At 19.3% G+C, this 19,669-nt stretch overlaps 5 protein-coding genes across 5 annotated transcripts; 3 read left to right on the top strand and 2 right to left on the bottom strand.

The window, feature by feature from the left end:
* Positions 1-340: 340 nt before the first annotated feature.
* PRELSG_1008900 (zinc finger protein, putative) lies at positions 341-4,447 on the top strand (the record flags this gene model as incomplete). Its single annotated transcript, XM_028677006.1, has 1 exon — positions 341-4,447. The coding sequence occupies one exon, from the start codon at positions 341-343 to the stop codon at positions 4,445-4,447; it is 4,107 nt and encodes a 1,368-aa protein (XP_028533438.1).
* Positions 4,448-7,060: 2,613 nt separating this feature from the next.
* Positions 7,061-11,197, top strand: MDR1 (ABC transporter B family member 1, putative; the record flags this gene model as incomplete). The annotated part of the gene is made up of 1 exon (XM_028677005.1): positions 7,061-11,197. The coding sequence occupies one exon, from the start codon at positions 7,061-7,063 to the stop codon at positions 11,195-11,197; it is 4,137 nt and encodes a 1,378-aa protein (XP_028533437.1).
* A 1,058-nt stretch (positions 11,198-12,255) lies between these two features.
* PRELSG_1008700 (mitochondrial processing peptidase alpha subunit, putative) lies at positions 12,256-14,074 on the bottom strand (the record flags this gene model as incomplete). Its single annotated transcript, XM_028677004.1, has 2 exons — positions 12,256-13,481; positions 13,699-14,074. 2 exons carry the CDS (start codon positions 14,072-14,074, stop codon positions 12,256-12,258), a joined length of 1,602 nt encoding a protein of 533 aa, XP_028533436.1.
* Positions 14,075-15,190: 1,116 nt separating this feature from the next.
* Positions 15,191-18,228, top strand: PRELSG_1008600 (conserved Plasmodium protein, unknown function; the record flags this gene model as incomplete). Its single annotated transcript, XM_028677003.1, has 2 exons — positions 15,191-17,909; positions 18,095-18,228. 2 exons carry the CDS (start codon positions 15,191-15,193, stop codon positions 18,226-18,228), a joined length of 2,853 nt encoding a protein of 950 aa, XP_028533435.1.
* Positions 18,229-18,742: 514 nt separating this feature from the next.
* PRELSG_1008500 (conserved Plasmodium protein, unknown function) lies at positions 18,743-19,377 on the bottom strand (the record flags this gene model as incomplete). The annotated part of the gene is made up of 3 exons (XM_028677002.1): positions 18,743-18,973; positions 19,138-19,177; positions 19,256-19,377. 3 exons carry the CDS (start codon positions 19,375-19,377, stop codon positions 18,743-18,745), a joined length of 393 nt encoding a protein of 130 aa, XP_028533434.1.
* Positions 19,378-19,669: the final 292 nt, after the last annotated feature.

The following is a 19,669-nucleotide window of genomic DNA, read 5'->3' as shown; positions in this document are numbered from 1 at the left end:
ACATAAAAAATGCGTAAATTGCATACATTTAATTCATAAGAACAAATAAAAAGAAAAAAAAACACTATATGTTACATCATTTTTACATTTTTTTTTTTTTTTCTAAAATTAAATATAAAATTATTCATAAAAAATGATTGAATAAATATATTTTTATTAAAATATTTTTATAAATAAAAATTATTCATTGAACTTATTCATATATTTATTGCATATTTCCATCTTGTATATTAAAATAACATAATAAAGGGGCATTATTAAAAAAAAAGTCATTTAGATTATAGCTATATTTTTGTTTTATTTTTTAAGAATTAAAAAAAAAAAATAAATATATATAAAAATGGAGTGTGTTTCTTATGACAATAGAGACTTAAATAATGTAGTATGCACTAACGAATTAATAAATGAAAATTTAGAATCACACAATTTATATGATAATGTTAAAGAAATTGAAATAAACACATACAGAAAGAAATATGAAAAAGTTACTGATTATGAAAATATAAATGATGAAAGAGGAAACAATGTAAAAAATGAAGAAAAAAATATGAACCAAATTAGTAATTGTACTGAAAATAAAATTGTTGACAATTTTAAAAAGGAGCAAGATTATTCAGGAAATAATCAAAAAAACAAAAAAAAATTTTCATCAAAAAAATTTTCAAAGTCCAAAAGTGTATCCAATAATTTTTATGGAGAAAAAGAGGATAATTATTTAGAAAGAGAAAAAGTTTCAGAAAAACGTTATACATACGAATGTATAAGTGACAAAGGATCAGATGATCTGAATTATAGAAAAAACATATCAGGAGGATATAAAGAAGATAATAGTGAATCACCTAGCAAGAATAATACAAATTCAAAAATTAACAAATTAGAATACCTAGAAAATTATGATCATAACACTAATAGGGATTTTGTTTGTGCGAATGAAAAAGCAAATTTTTATGTTTCTGATAATAAAAATAAACATAGGTATAGTTACGAAAAACCTTTAAATTCATTTGCTAATAAAAGCAAAGGCAACTACAAAGATAAAAACAATATGGATTTCGTTAAGAATAGTAGCACATTAGAGTCCATTAGAAGAAATGATATAAATAAAAATGTAAAAAATAACAAAAATTATGAAATGAATAAAAATAATAAAAATTTAGATAATAGCAATAACTTTGTACATAAAAATAAGTCTTTGAATAGTAACATCAATTATGAGAAAAAGGAAAATACTAAACTGTTTAGGTCTACTACTAATCAAGATATTGTAGAAAAGGACTGCACCAATTCATCTACAAAAACATATTCAAGTAACCAAGTGAAGTTAAAAGAGAAAACAGATGTAGCTAAATTTGTAGCAAAAAAGGAACCTAACTATGATTTTAAAAGTGCTTTAAATGTTCAATTTTGTAAAACAAAAATGTGCCCATACATGAACACTAAAGAAAAGTGTAAAAGGTTTTCTAATAATATGTGCCCATATGCTCATGACAAAAGTGAATTGAAACCTATTCCTAATTTATATAAAACAGCTATGTGTCGAAATTTTATAAAAAATTTATGCTTTAAATCTAAAAAAGAATGCAATTTTGCTCATCATGTTGAAGAACTTAGATCTACTGATGAGTTTTACAAAACAACGTTATGCAAATTTTTCCTTAATGGATATTGCAAGGCAGATAAAAATTGCAGGCACGCCCATGGATACAAGGAATTAAAATCTAGACCTACCAATATGTTTTTAGAAAATGGAAAGATAAGTAGTTATAATACGAATAATAATGATATAGATAATTCAAAAAGTGATAATAATAAAGATTCATTGAATGCTTATAAAACATCTGAAGTATGTTCTTTAAATGAAAGTAAAGAAAGTAGTACAAGAGAAGAAGAAAGTATATTAACAATGTATGATATAAAAAAAGATGAAAAAAAGGAAAACTTTTATAATAATTCTTGTAAACTTATGTCAATTAGTACTAAAGATACATACTATTTTTTATCAAGTGGATTATCCAAAAATGTTGTATCTTCAGAAGATGAAAACCAAAGCGTAAAAACAAATGAGGAATCACATTTTGCTCAAAGTAGTGGAAGATCAAAATTCAAAAGTTCTGAAAGTTCAAAAAGTTATTTAAGAGAAGGAGAAAAAAATTCAGAATTTTCTTACAAATCTAAAGAAAGAAGCTACTGTAATGATAAAAAAGTTAAAGAAATGAGCAAATTTTGTGTTCCTGCTGAAGAAGAAAATTTAATAGTAAGTAATGTTGAAAATGAATTTAACCAAGTAGATCAATGTGAAAAGAAAAAATATGAAAAAAATCTTATTAGCGAATCTGAAAACAGCAAGAAAATTATAGAGGAAAAAGATGATTATAGTGATACGAAATACGAGCATGACAAACATTCAAAATTTTCAAAATCCTTCAAAAATAAAAAGATAACTTTGAATGGATATAGAACTTCAAAAAATGCAAAAAATGACATTGAAATATCTAATAATGATAAAATATATGAAGATAAAAATAAAATGAATGAAAGTATAGGTAACAGTTCGAGTGATATTACCATTCATAAAAAATTTGATAATAATAAATCAATAAAAGGTAATACAAACGTGAATTCATATTTAAAAAATAATAATGATACTTTAAAGAATTCTCATGGAAAAATAGAAGATGAAAAACTCAATAAAAATGTTGATTTTGACTCTAAAAATATTAATAATGAAAAAATACATAGAAAAGCATTCCATTTTAATAAGTTAAATGAAATTAATAAATCTAATTATAACAATGATTTAAATGCTGGTAGTAACCAATATGATCATGATAACAATTATTATTTCAAAGACAACAATATACATAATCATCAAAGAAAAAATAATTTTAACAATGAATATAACAAAAATAATCATAAAAATAAAAGGATTTTTAATGGTAATAACAGTAGTAATAATAACAATAACAATAGTAATATTTTTAATAATACTAGTAGTAATAATTATAATAATAATAATTATAATAATAATTATAATAATAATTATAATAATAATTATAATAATAATTATAATAATAATTATAATTATAATAATACAAGTAAAAACTATACAAATAATAAAAACATTAATAATAATAATGTGAATTATAGCAATATAAATTACAACAATAATAATGTGAATGGCAATGCTAATCATTTTAATAATTATAATTATCAGAGTAATTATAATTGTAACTATAATAATTTGGATGGAAATACTAATAAATATACAGGTAACAATCATTTTTATTATAAAAATACAAAACAAAGTAATAATTGCGATAATACTAACAATAATTATTCATATGATTTATCTTCAACAAATATGAATAATACAACAAAGATATTTAAAAATTACAAAGTTAAGAAAAATTTTGTAGATAACAATACTTATTTTGATAATAATATAGATGATAACAATAACAGTAATTATAATAATTTAGATAATAATAAAAATGATAATAACAGTAATATTAATAATATATATTATAACAATAGTAGTAATAACAATATAGATAGTGTTAATAGTAATAGCAATATAGATAATATTAATAACAAGAAAAATACTATAAATAATACCTTTTATAATGAAACATGTTATAAAAGTAGTGAAGAAAAATTTGGTAATATTCTATACAAAAAGAATACATCACATAATTTAAATATGAATAATGAAATAGTTACATCATATGATAATATATCAGATAAGAAATCTAAATATTACTCTATCAATTTAAAAAATGATAAAGTAAAAAATGGAAGAATGCTAACACAAGATTTAAAAAAAAATAATGAAGAATTAGATTTTACCTTAAGAAAACCTGATTATTTATGTAAAAATGAAAAAGAACATAAAAAAAGAAATTATAACAATGAAAAAAATATAAATGAAGAAAAGGAATTGGCTTATATAAATCGTATAGAATACAATAAGGCAAATAATATAAATATGCTAAAAGAAGATATATATAAATGTAATAGTCAAAACATATATGATAATAATAATAATAACACATATAAGTCATTAACTTCTCTAATTAATCCTTTAAGCATATCTTCTACAGAAAGAATGAAATTGCAGCATTCTCCTTTAACTTATGATAATGATAAAAAAGGAAATTCTTTTTTAACAAAAAATAAAGCAGAAAATAATGTCGAAAATAATACATTAAAAAAAGCAACTAAAATTGAAAAATACTTAACTGATCAAGAACTAAAAACATGCACATCATGCTATCAATATATAAAAAAAGTAGCACCTGCAGATATAGCAATAATTGAATCTTCTTGTTTAAAATGTGGTCAACTTATTAAAAAATCTATGTGCCAAATGATAATAGAGATTTTAAAACCTCAAGTACAATTTATTTTTTCAGATATTAATTTCTATGTGCAGTGTTATCAAGATTAATTTTAGTTCTTATAAAATGCTATGAGACACTTCGCATTTATCTATATATAAACTATATATATAGTTAATAAAATAACCTTAAATATATATTGAAAACTTCTTTATTATTATTATTATTTTTTTTTTTATTGTATTTTTTAATTGTATCTTTTTCTTTTTTTTTTTTTTTTAATTATGAATTTAAAGGGAGTTTAATTGCTTTAAAATATAAAATTTTATATCCATTAATATATAAACTTATATACATATTTAGTGAAATATTTTTTTTTAAAACATTATTATATGTCTTTACAAATGTTATTGTGTTAAAACCGCATGGATATATTTATACTTCATTTTTTTTTTTTTATTTTTTATTTTTAAATTAACCCAATTTATTTTGTTATAAATCATTAAAATTGCATACATTCCTTTATTTTATATATTTATGTTTACATGAATAGTTTCCCATCCCCCCCCTTTTATATATTTTCTGTGATACATTATCATAGATTTACTACCTCATTATGATGTTTAATTTCAAATGAAACATTTTCTATTTTATTTTACTTCATTTTTTTTTTTTTCATTATTTCTTTTTTTTTTAATATATTTATTGCTTCAAGGGAACTCAGCAATAAAGAAAAATATATATGTATATACATTTTACTCATACATTTACATTTTATTGATTTTATATATATATATATATATATATATATATATATATATATTTAGAAGATTAAGAAAACTTGATTAATTAAACTTTTAATTTGATTATTGTTATTTCTTTTAAATCAATATTTCAAACTTGAATTTAATAATGAAAAAATAATAATATAAAGTACTGATACTATTATAATTAAAAATTAAAAATATTAAAAAAAAATTTATTTAGGCTTATATTAAGGTATGCTACATCATTAAAAAATATTTAAATCTAATTTATTCAATGAGGAAATTATGAAAATATATATATACAAAAAGAAAAAAAAAAAATGATTTATTCAAAATAAAAAATAAAAATTTTTCAAGAACTTTCGAATAATTAAGATTTATGAGTATTTCTAAAAATTTAGTAATTTGACTTTTTTTTGTTTATCTCCCTTTAAAGCTTAACTTATTTTTAAAATAAAAAATATATTGACAAAAAATTAGAATTTAACAAAATTAAATTCTTTTTATAATAAAAAAAAAAAAAAAAATAACTGTAGAATAAGAAAATAAGAAAATTGTTTAATAATAAAAAAATTTTATAATAGAAATATATTATATTAGTAAATGCATGCATTTACTAAAATGGTACTTGTATTAAAGCTATCCGCTACATTATACTAATTGTTCAAAGAATAAAATTCAATTAAGTTCTATCTTATTTTAATAAACTATTACAAAAAAAAAAAAATTAATAAAAAAATTATTAGGAAATTTTTTTTATAAAAAATGAATTTCAAATTTTATTAAATGTAATTTTTCTAAAAAAAAAATATATATATTTTTTTTTTTCTAAATTCATTGTTCCGTCTCCGGTAACATACATTATTACAAGAATTTACGTTTTATGATATACTTTAAAAAATTATATAAAATTTTTCTATTTCCTTTTTTTTAAATTTTACCTACTATATACATGTACATATATATTTTTATTATTTTTATTTTTTTTTTTTTTTATCCATATTTCCTTTTTTTTATATGAAAATTCTGAAGAGTCCATGGCTAAGTGTTATGGCTATAATGAAAAAAAATATAGAAATATTGATTTTCTAAATTTAAACTAAATATAAAGTCATTATATAAATAGTATACATTTTTTTAATATATAAAAAAATATATATTTTATTATAGATATTTTTTGATAGAATCTATGATAGAAAAAAAAAAATTGCTGTACTTTCAAGTTTTTGCAATTGAATAAAAATTAAAAATACGATTTTTTATAGAACACTATTAAATTTAATTTTTTTTTTCTATTATGTATTTTTTCTGAATTTCGTATAATTTTATTTTCTTTATTTTATCTATTATTTAAAAGATGATTATTTTTTAATAAAGTTGTTTATTTTTGGCATAATTTATCATTCGTAAAAGATTTAACAAAAATATTATTTCATAAAAATTTTATATGATTGTTATAAAAAAACTTTAAAGATAAAAATTATTTTTTGTGTACTTTTAATATGCATATCTTGGAAGTGTCAATTTTTAATTATTATTTTTTTATTTTTATGATTCTAACAAACTATACATATTTTAAATTATTAAATAAAAAAGAAATAAAATAAAAAAGTGATATATTTGTGGAAATTTCGAAAAAAAAAAATACTTTATTGTTTATAAATTTTAGATTTTCATGGAGATATAAAATTTTTAATATTTTAGTTACCGAAAAATATAAAAATATATATATATATGTTGTATATTTAATTATTTATAATTATTTTCCTCTTTTATTATTATTCTTTATTGTTTTTGCACATTTTATGATTTTATAATTTATTATTATTTTTTTTTGTTTATACTTTATACAAAACATATATATATATATATATATATATATATATATATATATATATATATATATATATATATATATATACATATATATACTATTGGCTATTATTTTCATTAAAAATGAGAAGTGGACTAAGTAATAAAAAGGATGTCTTAAGTGTTAAAGATGAAGTAGAAAAAGAATTAAATAAAAAAAATACAGTACAATTGCTCAAGAAAATAAAAAGTCAGAAAATACCATTTTTTTTGCCATTTAAAATATTACCTCCATTTTATAAAAGATTATTAGCACTAGCTTTTTTATGTGCTGTTATATCAGGAGGTACATTGCCGTTTTTTGTTTCCGTATTTGGAATTATAATCAAAAATATTAATCTTGGGAATAATATAAATGATATTTTATTATATTTAGTATTAGTAGGAATATTTCAATTTATTTTTTCTTTTATTTCCTGTTTTTGCATGGATGCAGTTACAAGCAAAATAATAAAGACATTAAAAATAAAATATTTGAGAAGTGTCTTTTATCAAGATGGTCAATTTCATGATAATAATCCAGGATCAAAATTGACGTCTGATTTAGAATTCCATTTATCTCAAGTACAGGCAGGAATTGGCACAAAATTTATTACAATTTTTACGTATCTAAGTTCTTTTTTAGGATTATATTTATGGTCATTATTTAAAAATGTTAGATTAACATTGTGTATCACCTGCGTTTTTCCTGTAATATATGTATTTGGTGCTATTTGCAGTAAAAAGATAAAACTAAATAAAAAAACATCCTTATTATATAATAACAATACTGTGTCTATAATAGAAGAAGCACTAATTGGAATAAGAACTGTTGTTAGTTATTGTGGAGAAAATTTAATTTTAAAAAAATTTAATTTGTCAGAAAAATTATATAGTAAATTCATGTTAAAAGCAAATTTTATTGAATCTTTACATAACGGAGCAATAAATGGATTTATTTTGTCTGCCTATGCATTAGGATTTTGGTATGGAACGAGAATATTAATATCTGATATGGAAAATCAAAATGTGGGGGGGGATTTTCACGGTGGTTCAGTTATATCTATACTATTAGGTGTACTTATTAGTATATTTATGCTCACTATTGTATTGCCAAATGTGGCAGATTATATGAAATCAGTAGAAGCAACTTATAGCCTTTTTGAAGTTATTAACCGTGATCCTTTGATAGCAAACAACTCCAGTGGAGAAAAACTACAAGATATTAAAAAAATAGAATTCAAAAATGTGAAATTTCATTATGACACTAGAAAAGATGTAGAGATTTATGAGAATCTAAGTTTTACTTTAGAAGAAGGAAAAACATATGCGTTTGTAGGAGAATCTGGTTGTGGGAAATCAACTATTTTAAAATTAATAGAGAGGTTATATGACCCATCTGATGGAGAAATTATAATTAATGACTTTTATAATTTAAAAGATTTGAATTTAAAATGGTGGAGATCCAAAATTGGAGTTGTAAGCCAGGACCCATTACTATTTAGTAACTCAATAAAAAATAACATTAAATATAGTTTATTTAGTATAAATGAGTTAGCGTCCCTTGAAAATGAGGGTGATGTTAAAAATGAAGATAGGAATTTGAGAGATATTAAAAATGAGACACCTAATGAACTTTTGAAAATGAAAAAGGAATATCAATCAGTAGATGATTCAGAGATAGTGAATGTTTCTAAGAAGGTTCTTGTTCATGATTTTGTATCTTCACTCCCTAATAAATATGAAACATTAATAGGATCAAATGCTTCAAAATTATCAGGTGGGCAAAAACAAAGGATATCTATTGCGAGAGCTGTTATTAGAAATCCTAAAATTTTAATATTAGATGAAGCTACTTCTTCTTTAGACAATAAATCTGAATATTTAGTACAAAAAACAATAAGTAACTTAAAGGGTAATGAAAGTAGAATTACTATTATCATAGCTCACAGATTAAGCACAATAAGATATGCTAATACTATTTTTGTTTTGTCTAATAAAGTAAAAGAAAATGGTGTTAATAATAATAATTCAGGAAGTTATATAATTGAACAAGGAACGCATGAAAGCTTAATGAAGAATAGAGATGGTATTTATTATAATATGATTCATAATCAAAAAGTTTCTTCCTCCTTAAGTAATGGTAGTGACAAGGATTCTGATAAAAAAAGTAGCAGTTATATAGATTCGATCACTGGAAATGATAACGAAATGAATAACTTGTCTAACAATGGAAATGACGAACATAATTATGAAAAAAATAAAGAGAAAAAAGATGAAAGAAAAAAAGGTGCATCATTTTTTAAATCCTTATTTAATAGAAAAAAAAAAAAAAATAATAATAATCTTAATTTTGTTTACAAAGAAATATTTTCATATAAAAAGGATATAATTATTATAATATTAAGTATTATAGTAGCAGGAGGATTATATCCTTTATTTGCTTTGCTATATGCTAAGTATGTGTCTACATTATTCGATATTGATAACCTAAGATCAAATTCAAACAAATATTCCCTATATATTTTATTTATTTCTATTGCTATGTTTATTTCGGAAACACTTAAAAACTATTACAATAATTTAATAGGAGAAAAAGTAGAAAAAAATGTAAAGTATAGATTATTTGAAAACATCTTACATCAAGAAATAAGTTTTTTTGATCAAGATGTAAATTCTCCAGGAGTATTGATCTCCTATATTAATAGAGATGTTCATTTATTGAAAACCGGATTAGTAAATAATATGGTTATATTCACACATTTCATAGTATTATTTTTAGTCAGTATTTCGTTGTCTTTTTATTTTTGTCCAATAGTAGCAGCAGCATTAACAGGAGCATATTTTATTTTAGTTCGCGTTTTTGCTATAAAAGCAAGAATGTCTGAAAACAAGCCATTACAAAAAAAAGATGATAATACGTTTGCATATAGTTCTGATGAAGAAATTTTTAAAGACCCTGGTTTTTTAATTCAAGAAGCTTTTTATAATATCAATGCAATAATCATATATGGATTAGAAGATTATTTTTGTTCATTAATTGAAAATTCTATTGATTTTGTTAGTAGAGGAGATAAAAAAAAATCAATAATTAATTCTACTTTATGGGGGATTAGCCAAAGTTCTCAATTGTTCATAAATAGTTTTGCATATTGGTTCGGTTCTTTTTTAATAAAAAGAGGGATTATTAATGTAGATAATTTTATGAATTCTTTATTTACATTTTTATTTACTGGTAGTTATGCAGGAAAATTAATGTCTCTTAAAGGTGATTCAGGAAATGCTAAAGTATGCTTTGAAAAATATTACCCATTAATTACAAGAAAATCGAATGTTGATGTAAGGGATGAAACTGGTATAAAAATAAATAAAAATGAATTAAAAGGAGAAATTGATATAAAGAAGGTTAATTTTCGATATATATCTAGACCTAATGTACCTGTTTATAATGATTTATCATTTAGTTGCCAAAGTAAAAAAACAACAGCTATAGTAGGAGAAACTGGTAGTGGTAAGTCAACAGTTATGAATTTATTGTTGAGATTTTATGACTTAAAAGAAGATCATATTATATTAAAAAAAGACGGAAATAAATCTTCATCTACTAGGAATTCTGATACATCTGTTGATCATTCCAGAGATGAAGATTATATTATTTTTAAAAATAGTGGAGAAATACTACTAGATGGTATAAATATAAATAACTATAACTTGAGAGATCTCAGAAATACCTTCTCCATAGTTAGTCAAGAACCAATCTTATTTAATATGTCTATTTATGAAAATATCAAATTTGGAAAAGAAGATGCAACATTAGAAGATGTTAAGCGTGTTTGCAAATTTGCTGCAATAGATGAATTTATTGAATCATTACCAGATAAGTATGATACCAATGTTGGTCCTTTTGGAAGAAGTTTATCAGGTGGACAGAAGCAAAGAATAGCTATAGCAAGAGCATTGCTAAAGGAACCTAAAATTTTGTTATTAGATGAAGCTACTTCATCTCTTGACTCAAACTCAGAAAAATTAATTGAAAAAACAATTGCTGATATTAAAGATAAAGCAGACAAAACAATAATCACTATTGCTCATAGAATTGCCTCTATTAAAAGATCGGATAAAATTGTTGTTTTTAATAACCCAGATAGAAATGGATCATATGTTCAATCACAAGGAACACACGATGAACTACTATCAATTGAAGATGGTGTTTATAAAAAATACGTTAAATTAGCAAAATAAGACTTATAATATTTATTATAAATTGGAATAAACACATATATGAATTATTTTTTATAAAAATAAGTAAAACGAATATTTATAACATTTTATTATTATAAATTCATTTAGTTATCACTATTTTTAATAAAATGTCTTTTATTTATTATTCATTATTTTACTTAACTCATTTATATATAATTATTTTATTTTTTATTTTTTTTTTTATATTTTTTTTTTTTTTTTTGTGCATGTGTATTTATTATTTGAATTTTCATTATTTTAGGAATTTATAATTTTTAATGATTGTTTAAGTATATCATTTTGATATTTACCTAATTTACTATTTAGACTTTTGTTTTAAAAAAATTAAATTTAATCAAAATATACTTCAATTATATGAATATTGAAAATATTTTTTCTTTCATAAAAAAAATAAAACATAAATATAAATATAAATGAAAGGAAACATTTTTTTTTCAATTTATTTTATTATAAAATACTTCTGCTAAAACAAATTTTATGTAATCAGTATATAATTATATTAATAAAAAAGAAAAAAATTCATTTTTTAATTAAATACCAAACTATTCTTGATATTCCATAAAAGTATGTTGGAATCTTTGAATATTGTATTAAATATTTTTTTCATAATATTTAAAAATTTCTTATAATTTAAAAAAAAAATACTTGTGTATTTTTGTATCTTCTGACAAATTTTATATATATATATATAATATATATCATTATAAAAGTAAAATTATATTTTTCATTTTTTTCAATTTACACTTCATGAAGTATAATTATTGGTCTTTTTTTTTTTTTTTTCTTTAATATTAATAATCACTTTTTTTGGAAAGATGCAAATATTATGTAAAAATATATCAATTTAAATAAGAATAAATTACGTAATATATATATATATATATATATACATTCGTATATTTAAAAAACATGAAAAATAAAATTATGTCAAAATTAAAAGAAATAAAAAAAAAATTATATAAGTACAATAAAAATAAAAATGTTTTTTAAAAAAAAATTTACTAAAAATAAAAGTATGTAAAATCATTCCTTTATTTTTATGCTAAAATTTTGCATATTTCATCATAATGAGGTGAATGATTAATATTACCGTACACAACAACAGTTGGTTTGGATTTTATAAATTTATTTACAACTTTATTAATATCTTCCTTAGTAATAGCATCAATAGCGTCACATAATTGTTTACCAGAAAGAATTCTATTTAAAATCATCATTTGTCTAGCTAAATCTTCCATTAAAATAGATTTATATTCTAAACTCATCCACATAAAACTTTTTAAACTTTTTTTAGCTCTATTTAATTCTTCCTCAGTTACCTTATTCATTTTATGAAATTCTAATGCCATTGCATTTATTATATCAACTGTGTGTATAGGTTCTCCTGTAAAATATAATCCAAATAATCCTGTATCTGAATGTTGGGTACTAAATGCCATACAGGATTCTATAAAATTATAATTGTTTAAAACATTTAGAAACAATCTTGAATACATTCCTTTTCCTGGACCACCTGTAGAAAAAGATCCTCCTCCTCCCATTAATGTTTGTAATACTGTGAGAGTGATCATATCAGAACTTTTCCATCCCCCTTTGGTTTCATAAGCTATTGCGATATTTGTTTTTTTCACATTCTTATCTTCAACACTTACAAAACCACCAGTATATTTTGGTGTAACTTCTTTTTGATTTGTATAAGGAATAGAAACGTAATCTTGAAATGCTCTAGCAGTCCATTTTGTTAATTCATCATGATCAACATTCACACCAATTAAAGCCATATTTTTTGGTGAAAAATGTTTAAGCATAAAATTTCTTAAATTTTCAGAAGTATAATTTTCAACACTTGATTCACATACATATAATTTATTACCTAAGGTATTGTTATACCAAGCTGTATTGTGTAATAATTCTGTTATATATAATTCATTATTTTCAAATAGTTTTTCGCGCATTAAATTTAAACGATTTACATTATTTTTCATTTCCCATGATAAAAAGCGAGGAAATAATACATTTCCTATTAACAAATTTATTACAATAGGTAGATATTCTTTTAAACATTCACATGAATAAACAATATGTTCACGAAATGCACTACAACTTACAGTAGCTCCAATTTTTTCTAAAGATTTTATTGTTCTTAAATGAGATAAGTGAGCAGTACTATGAAATGCCATATTTTCTATCATTACACTCATTCCCTGTTCATTTATTTTGTCATTTATTTCTTCATATCTAGAACCACATTTTACATATAATCCTATAAAAGATCATATTAATTCAATTTAGATTTTTATATCATTTATCTTTTCACATATACTCATATATATATATATATATATATATATATATATATATATATATATATATATTTATGAATAAAAATAATATTAAAAAAATTTGTTTTTGATAAAAATGAATTGTCATATAATAAAACTATTAATATAATTTTTTTTTTTTTTTTTTTTCATCTATACCTACTGAACATACGCTATTATTTTTATTTGTAGAAATTATTTTTAAATCATTTTCTAAAATTGAAAAATGCAATTTTTCATCAACTGCTTTGTAGGGAGGTAAATCAGATTCTTTTATTACAGCTATATTCAATGGAATATCTTTATACTTATTTTTTTTCTCCTCATTAAAATAATAGTAGTCAAACTTAACTTCTTTAATTACATCTTCTATTTTCTCTTTTTTAAATGGTACTTTATTAAAATTTAGTTTTTCTCCAGTATATATTTTTTCTAAGTTTTTATTTTCTTTTAGTTTTAAACTTTCCGTACTGTACAATTTACTTAATTTTGTTTTATTAAGTATGCTTCTTATATTTTGTATATTTTTTTTCATTTTATTAATATTTAAAAGTAGAAAATAAAAGAAATAATAAAAGAAAAATTAAAAGAAAAAAATTATGAAAGCAATTTAATTGATGTTTATTATATATTATATCTTATAATATTTTATTATAAATTTAACAATTAAAAAAATTGGAAGGGAAAAAAAAAAAAAAATCTATATATTATAATAATTTTACAAAGGTACATTATAAAAAAAAAAAAAATGATTTCTATTCTTTACTCTTAAATAGTTACGGATATATTTTTTGTTTGTTTTTTTTCTTTTATTTATTTTATTATTATTATTTTTTTTCTTTAAATTCATTATATTGAAAATATAATATATATATATATATATATAGTAGCATAAATACATTAAAATAAAATTCAAATTTCAGAACATTGAATGCATTATGATGAAATAAGATATACATTTATATTAATTAAAATAATTAATTTTTAATTTAATTTTAATATAATTATATTATTACGTATAATATATAAGAATAACATATAAATAAAAATATAAATTAGGATAATTTTTATTTAAAAATTATTATATTTTTGAATTTTTTTTAATTAGTAAAAAATTAAATAAAATAAAAAGAGAACATATATATATCATAGATAAATGAAATAAGTTCTTACATTTTGCGATAAAAAAATAAAAATAAATTAAATTTTATTTATTTTAATGATTATATTAAAAAAAAATTATGATAAATATATAAGATGATTGGAATCATATAGTTTTGTGAAAATACTTAATATTTTCATTAATTTCTTTTATTGAATTATTCTATATTATGTGAACTGCAACATGCTTTTTTTTTTTTTTGGAGCATTAGCTACACTCATTTTTCATTCATTTACTAAAAATAATTAACAATACAATAAACGAAATATAATTTTTCTAATTTGTTAATTTAAAATTATAATTTAAAAAATTTTTTTTTAAGGAAAAAAATATATAAAAAAAAAAAAATAATATTCTATTTTTTTTTTATAAGAATTGATATATTTTTTTTTCTTTGCATAGAATGATAATGTTATAGTTTACTAGTCTAAAACAAGGAACTGTTAATTTTATATTAGTTTTTAGTTAAATAATTGAAAAAAAAAAATTATGAAAATTATAAAAAATGGATCAATATGTAATAATGCTTTTTATATTACCTTAAAATTAAGAAAATATTTTAACTCTATTCCAAAAAATAATGAAAAACAAGAAAAATTTTTAAAATATAATAAAAAAGATGCATATGAAAGAAAAGTAATCAATAATCACGTCAATAATGGAATAATAAATTTTAAAAAAACAGGAGTAAATAAACTTTTAAAGTATTTGCTACATAATTTAAAAGATGAAAAAATAAAAGAAAAAAAAGAAAATAAGAAAATTGAAGAAATAATAGAACATTTTTTTAATAATAATGTAATTATAAGTAATTTAAATTTTATTCAATTTAATATGCTTCTTACTATAATAAATAAAAGTGAAATAAAACTAAGTAATAAAATATTGAATGATATTGTTTTATTATTATATAAAAAAATTGATATATTTAAAGGTGATATTAATAATACCATTTCCTCATGGATAAATGTAATTAATATAATTTCTAATATTTCAAAGAATAATAAATTTATTATAAATTTAATTCATAAAAAAATAGATGATGTAGAAAATATAGAAATAAAAAATAATGGTTTATCCTTTGTGGATAAATTTATATATAGGATAACAAATAAGGAATATGATTATTCTATTAGAGAAATTTCTTTATTACTATATAGTTGTCATAAATTGAATATAAAAAGTAAGGATTTGTTTAATTTTATTTTTGAAAAAATTGATAAAAACAATTATATATTCAATTGCTTAGATATAAATATATTTGTGTATTCTATCCATAAATTAAAATTACATAATTATAGCATATTTCTTGACAAAATAAAAAAAGAAATATTAAAAAATTTATTATATTTTTCGAATGCCCATTTAATAAATATATTATTAGCATATAAATATTTTTCATATAAAAAAAAAATATATTCAAAGGAAGATGAATTATTTATAAATAAACTATTTAACAGATGCATAGATATTTTAAATTCATTTCCTAATAGAGAGTTTTGCAATTTTCTTAATTTTATAATTCAAAATGATATTTATATGAATGAAAAACAACGAAATGGAATTTTTGCAGCCATATCAAATTTACTGAATGATAATAGTAATATACTTAAAATTAATTTAATGATAGACATAGATATTTTTACTATAGTAAATTTTATTTACAAGTATAAAAATGATTCTATGAAATATATAAATGATTCTACTTTTAATAATTTAGATAAATATATAATTAATTTAGTAAAAAAAAAAAAAATGAATCATAATTTACTAATTTATATATTGCATTTCTATAAATGTAGAGTTAATATTAGTAACAAGATTCTATTATTTTTTCTTGAAAATATTCACATAAATAAATTAGAGTTTAAAATGAAAGTTATTTTATTAACATCCTTAGAAAGGTATTTAGATGTAATTCAAAACAAATACAAAGAGAAAATTTTAATTAATAAATATTATTATGATTTAATAAATTGCATTTATGAGGATTTGTGTAATATTATTAACAAAATAGAAAATTTAGTCATTGAAGAAAATCAAAATGAAACTAAAGAAATAAATATTTATGAGAAAAAAGAAAAAGAAATACTTTCTCAAATTGATATTAAGGAGATATTGAAATTGCTTAAAAAAAGGAGTTACGAAATATCTCATCATTATAATACATTAAATAATGATTTAGAATATAAGATAAAAAATGTGGAAAAGATGTTGTATAATATATTAGGTAATTATGTAATAAAAAACAAAATTTTAGAACTGTTTTATTTTATTTTAATGAATAAAAATGTGCATAAAATTTTTCTTGATAAATCCGAATCAATAATCAATAGTTGTTTTAGTATTTTAAATAATTATATATTAGAATTAAAGAAAAGTAATAGAAATGAGAGTAAAATACAATATAACTTCCTGCATTTTCTAAACTTATGTAATGAGTGTAACTTAATTAAAAGAGGCAATGTTAACAACTTTTTAAACAATAAAAATATAATATTAAAATATATAGATATTCTCAATTTGCAACAAGAAAAACTTAATTATTTTAATTTATATGTGCATATGCTTTTATTTGATTTAAATAGCAACTTATTGTTTTTTATCAATTATTTATTTAAACTAATTTTTCAATGTTTAAGAAACAGAGAATTTAATTTTGAAGACAAATTGTCAAATATTGTTGATATATATTCTTCAGTCATTAAAGTAAATAGCAATTATTACAATTTATATATAAATAGTATTTATAAAATAACGTTTTGTAAAGTATTTCATTATTATAAGAAGTTGAATTTTAAATATATATCTCTTTTATTTTATTCTAATTTAATTCACTTATTTTTGCATATATATTCAAAAAATAATTATATTAGGCATGTTATTTTATCTTTCAGATTGCTATTAAGACAATTCTTTTATTTTTTAAACTCATTAGATGAAAACATTTATAATTTATTGTTAATTAATTTTGAGGAAATTACGAAATATTACAAAAGGAATAACAATATGCATCTATCATCTTTAATATCTTTAAATGAATTAATTTATATTTATAGAGTTTTAACCATTTTCCACTTTGTTAATTTATATAAATATATGAATAATTATGAATTAGAGTGTTTTTATATTTTTTATAAGATCTTAAAATTTTATATTTTTAAAGTAAACAATTTTTCTGTAAATGATTTTACTCAAACTCATAAAAGTAAGCTAAAGATAAATATAGGAATATATTTTAGAAATCAAGAATTATATACTAAAATTATATAAATCAATATTATACATAATTATGTAGATATGCATATGTATATATATATATATATATATATATATATATATATATATATATATATATATATATATATTTAATTTTTTTTTTTTTTTTTTTAGATATTTCAAACATTCACAGTTCGGTTTTAAATTGCTTAAATGGAATTTTTAAAAATAATAAAAGAATAAATATATTAAGTGAAAAAATTTTATTCCCTTTGTTTATTATAGACATTTTAATTTATAATAATTAAAAAGAAAAAGAATAAATAAAATTTTTTTTACATTTATTTTTTTTTTAAATAATTTTTTATATAATTCTTTAATATTTAATTCCTTTTTTTTTTTTTTATGTAAAATAATTTCATTACAACTTTTGTATTTGTTAGCTCCATTCTACTCCTTTTTCTTTTTTTTTGTAAGTAATAAAATTATAATTAACTTTTAATAATATTTAAAATTTGTAATTATATTATTATTTATAAATAAAATATAGTAAATATTAAAATTTTATTTCATCTCAAATAACGAAAAAAAAGAAGTGATATATGGAAACAAAAAATATATATTTATAAATATTTGCATAACTATATGTTCGAAAATTCGTAAAAAATAATAAAAGAATATATAATCATATATATTTTATATACAGAAAAAAAAATTAATAAAAATTACAAATTTATTTTTCTTAAATATTCCCTTTTCTTTTTCCTTGTTTTTTCTAATTTTTTAATTTTTTCTACTTTGCTGTTTGATATTTCTAATTTATTAATTTTCTTCATATGCTTCATCATATGCTTCATCCCATGTCCATTTGATTAGTGGTTGTTCAATAAATTGGTGATTAGGAGCCGGTTTGTCAATTACATCATTTAAATAAAAAGACATATAAGGAATAACCGTACCATCCCGCATTCTTGTATACATCTTACTCAACTGTGAATCCATTATTTTTAAAACTCTTCTAGCCATATCATCATTTTCAGAAAATCGTAATTTCTAAAATAATAAAACGAAAATAAACAAAATAATTATATAAAAAAAAAAATTAACAACACTATAAATAAAAAAAATATATATATATAAATTCACATAGTACATAAAATAAGAACATATTTTACAGATAAAAAGTTTATTCATTTTTTTTTTTTTTTAATACAAACCGTTACTCTTCCTAAACAAAAATTCGTTTCTTCAATATACCTAATTAAAAAATTAAGAATATATATTTTTCATTTTTTAAAGTTTTATATAATTCTATTGTTTCATATTTATTTTTACCAATCATCACTTTTTTTAACTAAATCCTTGTCATTTATATATTTGCCTGTGTATCCACTAAAAAATAACTTTGGGGTTTTAATATAATTTAAATTAAAATTCTTTAATTTTTGAATTCTCATTTTTAAAGAGTTTAAAAATGTTGTTGGAATATAGAAAAACAAAAAAAAAAAAAAAAAAAAATGAAAAAAAATAGTTTTTTATGATATTTTTAAAATTAATTTTTTAAATTATATATATTTTTATTATTTATTACTTATTGTCGTTTTTATAATTGAAAAAGAAAAAAAAATTTTAATTTCAATGTTTTTATATAAATGTATCTCTTTTTAAATAAAAATTTATAAAAATTCGTTTTACAAAAAAATTATGTATTTGATATTTGAATATATATTATAAAATGTTCTATTAAAA

Source organism: Plasmodium relictum (assembly GCF_900005765.1).
Source record: "Plasmodium relictum strain SGS1 genome assembly, chromosome: 10".
Taxonomy (NCBI): domain Eukaryota; phylum Apicomplexa; class Aconoidasida; order Haemosporida; family Plasmodiidae; genus Plasmodium; species Plasmodium relictum.
Note: the sequence above shows the minus strand (reverse complement) of the source record. Positions and strands in the feature narration are given on the sequence as shown.